Raw genomic sequence first — 8558 nt, 5'->3', positions numbered from 1 at the left:
CACCCACACTGCAGGCTTTGTCAGTTCCTATGGTGTAAGCACCCTCACTGCAGGCTTTGTCAGTTCCTATGGTGTAAACACCCTCACTGCAGGCTAGGCTTTGTCAGTTCCTATGGTGTAAACACCCTCACTGTGACTGACTTCAAGCTGCTGCTGCCAAGCCAAGCACACAGCAGGTTCCTGCAAGTTTAGCAGTCGGCTCTCATGAGCTGCTCCGAAGCATCTCCAGACAGAGGAGAACAGATGACTCAGTCAAATCACATCCACTAAGCAGACTGAGCTCCTTGATTTGGTGTCTTTGTGATATCCTGGAATACAGCACAGAGTTTACTTACAGCACACAGCAAATCCCGGATGAGTGGCTTGTTCAGATCCAGTGTGCATCACCATCTTAATTTTCTGTTGCTGTAACACAATACCTGAAAGTGGGTAATTTATGAAGAATAGAGGTTTGTTTCAGCTTCTGGCTTTGTTTTTGTTGTGTCTGCTTTGACACTTAAACACTGAAGCCAGGGCTTTTCTCATGCTAAGTGCTTGTTCATTTTACCTAAATGAGCTATAACTCCAGTTTTTGGTTTACAGGTTAAAAAAAAAATCTGTCGTTGTTTTTGAATGATAGCTCGAATTTATTTTCTTCAAGAACAGGCATTTGATAGCCAAACAAAGCAAGTAGATTCTAAGCAAAGGCTGACAGGATTGAGTCCTCACAGTGTAATAACTGCTTCAGGAAGCTTCGTCAGAAGGGACCCAAGGTTAGGTAGAGTCCACTACCTTTTCTCTCATAAGGCTTAGGGGGACATGGTGCATCATGTGGAAAAGCTAGTCAGGATAGTGGAAAATGGAAGCATGAGGCTTGTCAGGAGGTTCAGCAGTCAATCCTCTGGGTCTCCAGCTGCAGGTGTGATATCTACAAAGCCCTAGTATATAGGAGAGACTGATAGGACCTGCTTTTTTTTTTGTTATGCTGGGGCTCCAGGATTGCCAGAGCCGATGGGGTCACATTAGTCAGCACAGTCACCAGGAATCAACAGGACCAGACCAGGCCTAATGTGGTTGATAATAACAACCACTGAAGCCTCCAGGACACCCTCACCACTTTCTGCAGCGTGCATAGCTCCTCGTTCATCTCCCTCAGGCCATGTCTTGACTACTCCAATCTTCTCTGCTGGAAGTCTTCTAATCTACTCTCTTCTCCCTATTCTCATGGTTCTTGAAGCTGGAAAGTGCAAGGGCATCAGCTACCTCAGCAGAAGGCCTCCTGCTGCTCTAACCTGCAGAGGAAAGCTGGAGAAGAAGTGGACAGGTGCAGAAGACAGGACAGTGATGCCAGGCTGCAGAAGCGCTTCCTTATTCCTGGGAGATAGGCAGTTCTATGCTCATGAGGGTCTTGTCCTGGGACACATCTGCTGATGAACCCTGCCTCCAGATGCTGCCAGATGCTGGTGGAGGAGGGAGTTCTGTGGCAGAGCATTTGCCTAGCACACACAGGGTCCTGGGTTTCATCCCAGCACTTCAAAAAGCAACACAACAACAACAGCAACAACAACGAAGCAAATCCTCTAAATATTCCAAAATTTGGACTTTGGAGGACACAATTGTGCCTTTGCTTTCTCCCCTGGGAGAAAACACCCTCTTTAATTATCCTTGGTAGGTCATATAGTTAGGGTCACCAAGGACAGTCCAAGAGCGTTTTAGACACAGGGGCCACTTACAGCTCTGCGGCTGGGGTGAAGACTGCTGTGTTCAGCAAAGGCTGACCACAGAACAAAATAAGCAACTGGAGTCAGCCTGGATGCCGACTGGGTTTTGTTTTAGGCTCATATCTGAAAACCCACAGCCTCTTTTGAGGAGGCCTGGGATGTGTCCTCATCACCTAGAGATCTCTTCCTCCCTCCCTCTCAGCCCTTTTCAAAGGACTTAGTTTTTCCCTCTCTCATGTCTTATGAGTACAGCCATTCTCCTGCCTGCTGCAGATACCATGTGACCAAAGATGTATTGGTGCTCTGTCCCTTTATAGGTCCTCTAATGATGAAAGATGACATAAATCTAGCTATCAATGTGGGGAAAAGTGGAGAGCAAAGTATATTTCAATTTGAGGCTGCTGCTAAATTTGACTCTGCCCTTTGAAACAGTTCAGTCAGCGAATCTGGAGTGTGAGGCCAGGCCCTCCTCTGAGCTGCTGATAAGAGTGAGCCCAGGCAAGGCTTCATCTGTGGTCACATGGTCTCTAGCTTCCCAGAGAAAGTTTCAAGATGACCCTCCCAACAGCCAACAATCTCATCTTTCATTTTGAGTTTCCAAGGTTCTCTCACACGCCCTCACCTACCCCTGCCTTTTGAAACCAGGCTTCGAGGTGTGTCAGAAGTTTTAGTGGTTGATGAGTGAGATACTGGATTGCTGAGTTCCTGTGTAACTAATGGGAAATAGACGGGATAAAAAGAAGGCTTAACAGAAGAAATCTTAAGGCAGGGATAGTATCTAGGGTTATGGGCAATGTCAAAGGAAGCAACAAAATACAGCCAAGTGCCCAGGGAAGAGTGACAGTGGGAAACTATTGTTATTTTTAAACCTAGAACTGCATGAGAGGAGCCCGGGAGGTATGCTTGGAGCATGGGGAAACAGAGTAGAGTCCTCTTGGTCTGCCAGTGACCCCTACACACCAATCTGTACATGAAGCCAGAGGGCAAGACAGGCAGATGATGCTACCTCTGTGTGTGTGTGTGTGTGTGTGTGTGTGTGTGTGTATGTGCACATGAATAATATGCTTTCTGAAGCCAGAGCAGAGCTTCAGATTCCCTGGAGCTGGAATTATACGTGGCTGTGAGCTTCATGATGTGAATGCTAGGAGCTAAATTCTGGTCCTCCGCATGAGCACACTCTTAACCACGGTCTTAGCCACAGAATCTTCTCTCCAGCCTGACACCTAGGGTTTAAAGTGTCATGGAGAAGGATGGAGGGCAGAACTCCGTGGATCCACAGCTAGCATGTGGCTTCTTGGAACTGGGGAGCATTGTCGGCTGTCCCGTCTTCATGAGGCTATCGTCTAGAAGGGGCAACTCAGTGGGCAGTTCCATCAGGATGGAGGAGGGCTGAAGCCCGAGTCATAAGAGTGACTCAGCTTATAAGGACCTGAGTGTATAAAACAGGACTTCTTGAGGCCTATTTGCATACATTAATATGTATAAGTGGCTGAATGGGAGGTCCGAGTGTTAGAACAGGTAATTCTCTGAGTTTTGTTTGTTTGTTTGTTTGTTTGTTTGCTTTGAGACAGGGTTTCTCTGTGTAGCTCTACCTGTCCTGGAACTCACTCTGTAGACCAGGCTGGTAGAAAACTCAGATACCCACCTGCCTCTGCCTCCCATGTGCTGGGATCAAAGGCGTGCACCACTACACCCTGCCAAACAATGGACATTTCTCTAGAAACTTTAGGGGCTGGTGAGACAGCTCAGCAAGTTAAGACATTTGCTGCCAAGACCTAAGACTTGAGTTCCATCCCTGGAACCCAATTGGTGGAGGGAGAGAACTGACTCCCGCAGACTGTTCTCTGACCCTCCCCACACACGCTATAGCGTGCGTGCATGCGTGCGTGCGTGCGTGCGTGCAGAGAGGCACACAGAGAGAAACTAAATATAATTTAGGAGGGAGTTTAAGTGTGAGAGTTGGGGATTAGAGCTTAAGGTATAGTCTCCACACATTCCCTTCCTGTACTCCTGTGCAGGACTTGAAACAGCTGATGAGATAGACAGCTTAGGATATTATTCTTTCCAATTTCAGCCAAATCGAGGCAGAGGATCAACCTTGGGGATATTCCTTTGTGAAATATTTCAGTCAGTGTCATCTGATAGCATGGGGAAGTAGTCCCGGACAAAACATACAAACAAACAAAATCCAGACAAACAAACAAACAACCTCCACACCGTAGAGTCCCCCAAAGCAATGGCCACCTCCAATGTATGTTTAAGTTTGTTTTGTTACGTTTGCTTTTGTAACCGGATGCCATGTTGGTCTGGCTGGTTTTGACCCCACTCCCGCTGTGTAGCCAAGACTGCCTTGAACTCCTGATTCTCTTTCCTGTGAGTGCTGGGATTGCAGAGGTGCAGCAGGACAGCTGACTGTGAGTTTAAATGTGAGTGTGCCTTTCCATCAGAAATGCCTTCCCAGGTGTCTGTGCTCAGTTCTGGAGGATCCATCTCCTAACTGATATAAAGCAGGGCTTGAAAGAGTCTCTTTAATTTTTTTAAATTGCATTCTTGTTTATTCATTTTATGTGTGTGCGTGTGTGTGCAGGTGTGTGTGTGTGCATATCACAGTACAGCTATGAAAGTCACAGGATAACCTTTGTGGGAGGGTTTTTTCCTTCCACCATGTGTGTTCTGGGGCTAGAACTCAGGTCATCAGGCAAGCACCTTTGCCTGATTGCCATGAATCAAACAACCGCTTTTATCCCCCTCAGACAGGGTCTCATTCTGTGGCCCCCTGGCTTGAAACTTGCCCTCTGGACCAGGCTGACTTTGAGCTCACAGGGATCTGCCCGCCTGCCACAGCATCTGATTTAAGGCATGAGCATCAAATCCATCCAGCCTAAAGTGTCTGCTTACAATGTCTTCCTTTTTCATTTTTATTTTAAATGTGTGGGTGTTTTGCCTGTATGCGCTGCCCATGGAAGCCAGAAGAAAAGTGTGGGATCTCCTGGGACTGGAGTTACAGATGCTTGTAAGCCACCATGTGGGTGCTATGAATGGAATTCTGGGTCTCTGGAGGAGCAGCTAGTGGCTGATCTGAAGTGCTGAGCAGCCTCAGAGTATCCTCTTCTCAAGGCGATGTGGGCATGCCAGTTGGCCAGAAGGCCTGATATCCATCAAACCAATTAATTCACAAAAGCACAGAGCTTGTGGTCCCAAAGTAGGCTGGCTTACTTGAGAGTGAGGTAGTAGGGATGGCTAATGGTGTTACAACTTTTTTTTAAAAAAAATTACTTTTATGTGTGTGTGTTTTCCTCTTCGTGCATGAACGTATGTGCACCATGTAAATGCCCGGTGCCTGCAAGAAAGAGGGCAACAGATTCTCTGGAACTGGAGTTACAGATGGTTGTAAGCCACCATGTGAGTTCTGGGAACTGAATGTGGGTCCTCTGCAAGAGCAACAAGTGCTTTTCCCTGCCGAGCCATCAGAGTTACATCTTAAAGAGAGGTACAGAGCAAAGATCTGGTTAGCAGGGGGAGATTGACATTCACAGAAATTAGCCATGAAAGAGGCTTCTCTATACTCAGCCAGGATGGCGAGGCCTGCAGGGACAATGACACATTTCTACACCTCAGAGGTCCTGGGTAGGGTGACTCTTCCTTCACAGCCAGAGTGAGGATGAATTGGTGTGACACCCTAAGGATGTGTCCCATTGCCTTATGTGTAAGAAACACAAGACTTGATATCGCTTAAGAGCTCCAGCATGATAAAGTTATATGGCAGACTGAAACAGTGCTCATAGCCGTCAGTGACGTTGTGGTTGCTGAGGCCACTCCATCTGGGGCATCCGTGGATCATTTCTTGCATTTTTAATTGTTACTAAGAAGTATTTGCTGGGCTGGGGAGATAGGTCAGTGGTTAAGAGCACTGACTGCTCTTCCAGAGGTCCTGAGTTCAATTCCCAGCAGCCACATGGTGGCTCACAACCATCGGTAGTGGGATCTGATGCCCTCTTCTGGTGTGTCTGAAGAGAGTGACGGTGTACTCATTCCTATACATAAAATAAATAAATCGAAGAAGAAGAAGAAGAAGAAGAAGAAGAAGAAGAAGAAGAAGAAGAAGAAGAAGAAGAAGAAGAAGAAGAAGAAGAATTTGCTTTACAGTTACTTAGGGATGTGGTCCCTGGCCAGTTTATTCAGCTCCAGCAGATGGTTCCTCATCCATGTTATATAAGCAGCATTGATAGACTCGATGCGTTATTTGTTTAGAGAAGGAGAAGGAGAAGGAGGGGGAGGAGGAGGAAGAGGAGGAAGAGGAGGAAGAAGAGGAGGAAGAGAAAAAGGAGGAGGAAAGAGAGCTGGAGAGATGGCTCCGTGGTTAAGAACACTTGTAGTTCTTACAGAGGACCTGGGTTCAGTTCCCAGCACCCACATAACTACCCATAACTCCAATTCCAGGGGATCTGACACCCTCTTTTGATTTCCATGGGCATGAAATATGTACATGGGGCACGTACAAACATATACACACACACATACATGCATGCATGCATACATACATACATACAGGTAAAACACCCAGACAATAAAATAAAATAAATAAATATTTAAAAAGGTACAAAGAAGACATAAGTTAGGAGGGAGTCTTGGAAGGGACCTGGGAGGAGGTGGAGGAGGTGTGAGGGTTACATAAAATCAAAATACATTATATATATATATATATATATATATATATATATATATATATATATATGAAATTCTCAAATAATATATATGCATATATGTATAATTATACATCTATTTGCTATCGTCACAATTTTCCTGAAGTTCTTGGGATCTGAGGCTGTAATTTTGTTTTTTGTTATAATGTTAAACTTACAGAAAACTTGAGGGAAGAAGTGAGGGGCCCCCTCTGTACCCCTGACCAAACCCATCATCTCTTAACATGTTGGCTGACTTGCCTTGTTAGTCTATGAATCTATTTGTATGTGTCTAAACTCCATCCCTACCTTTTTATTCCCCACCCAGTGTGTTTCCAAAGAACAGCTTTCACATGTCCTAAATACAGTGATCAAGATAAGGAATTTTAAATCTGTTTTGATATAATTGGCTAGTCCACATTCCACATTTAAATTTCAACAATGGTTGCAGTAACACTCTCACTCCAGTATTTCTTGTTTTCAGCATCATGCATTCCAAGAGGCCAACTGTCCTCATGTAAATCTGGGTCACCTGATCCTTCAGTTGGTCAAAGAGAATAGGAGGCATAGCATCACACCGATCGCTTTGTACTGCTTGACTCTCAACTTTCACTTTCCAGAAGCTTCTTGGAGTCAACTGTGCATATACAGTTGGAGTGACTTCTGAGTGTGATGTCACCCTTCATATTAACTTACCACTCCCGGGACACTGAGCATGCATTGCTGTAAGTCTTTAGACTTGGGGCCTGGTTGGACCATGGGCTACATTAAGCAGGGATCTTAAAGCCAAGAGTCTTCTAGTCTTTCCAGGCTTTCCCGGGCAGGCAGTCTTGCCTTCTGAAGTGGTGCAATCTGCCAGGAAGGCTTCAAGCACTGCAGCTGGGCATATGCCTGCTGCCCTCTGGCGGCAGACAGCTATATGTGGTGGGAAAGGATGAGAGCAAGCCTCACAGGCCAGGCAGTTTAAACATCAGACCTCTTCTTCTCCTGGCCTAGGGGCTGGCCATCTGACATCGAGGCGTCATAGGGACTCTCTGATTCCCTATGTTTTCTTCTCCTGTGTGCCTGTGTTCTAATCTCCTCCCAAAAGGACACCAGCCATGAGAAGGCACGCCCTATTATCAGTTATTCCTAATTGCCTTGTTAAAGGTCCCATCTCCAAGTGAAATGGCATTCATGTGAGGTGTGCGGGGTGTGAGTGGGCCGGGGGAGGTACAATTTAGCCCATAGCAAGCAAGAAGGACATGTGAGGGTTTTTTTATTTTTTATTTTTTTTTATTAAATCGATCATTAAAAAACAAAACCAAAAACCTTGGTTAATAACATTCTTTAAAGTGTTCAACATCATTAGCAGGCAGAGAAATGCAAGTTAAAACTGCTTTGAGATGCCACCCTATTCAAGGTATAATGGTACTACCAAGAAATCAAACTTAGATGTTAGGGAGCACCACCCCTCTCTATTTGTTAATAGGTTGTTTCTTACTTGGGATTTTTTGGGATGCTATCACACAGGTCATACCTGAGTTACACAAGCCAGAATCCAAGCACGGAAGATGGTGCTCCCTGGAATGGTGCTCCCTGGAACGGTGCTCCCTGCAATGATTCTGGGATAGGGAATGTGAGTGTGCAAGAGAAGTGTGCTGACTCGGCTGTATCTGTGAATTCTCATTGCCTTTTCCTCACTGCCATACTGAGGCCAGGTTGGTTCAATCACTTGCTAAATTCCAGAATTTAACCTTGTGTCTTTTTTGATTCTAATAACACTCATTTTTCTACCCCCACCTCCAAACTAGCATCTTTTATTTTTAGTTTATTGGGCATGGTTGTTTCCTCTGCATGTATGACTGTGTGGTAGTGTTGGATCCCCTGGAACTGGAGTTATAGGCAGTTGTGAGTTGCCATGTGTGTGCTGGGAATTGAACCTGGGTCCTTTGGAAGCATGGTCAGTGAGTGTTCTTAACCACTGAGCCGTCTCTCCAGCCCCTAAACCAGTGTCTTTTAATTCTATTTAGTGAAACTGTCCTATGGCCTGTGGATATGCTCTCCTAACATGTCTCTAGACCCAGCTAATTCATTCATTCATGATTGCTTTAGCACATACATATATGATGATGATGATGATGATGATGATGAAGGTGAAGATGAAGCTCTGTTCCTTCCGATTGCTGACCAGCAT

The 8558-nt window shown here is 45.5% G+C and overlaps 1 protein-coding gene across 1 annotated transcript in view; it reads right to left on the bottom strand.

Moving 5' to 3' along the window:
* LOC110307185 (60S ribosomal protein L35a-like) overlaps positions 1-8558 on the bottom strand; it is a 15985-nt gene extending 7427 nt beyond the window's left edge. Inside the window, exons 1-2 of the mRNA XM_021179460.1 lie at positions 8484-8558; positions 7902-7986 (exon numbers count right to left, since the gene is read on the bottom strand). Of these exons, the coding sequence (XP_021035119.1) occupies positions 7902-7986; positions 8484-8558 (160 nt within the window). The remainder of the gene's footprint in view (positions 1-7901; positions 7987-8483) is intronic.

The sequence above is a fragment of the Mus caroli genome, chromosome 2, assembly GCF_900094665.2.
Source record: "Mus caroli chromosome 2, CAROLI_EIJ_v1.1, whole genome shotgun sequence".
Taxonomy (NCBI): domain Eukaryota; kingdom Metazoa; phylum Chordata; class Mammalia; order Rodentia; family Muridae; genus Mus; species Mus caroli.
This window is presented reverse-complemented; position numbering and strand designations above follow the sequence as displayed.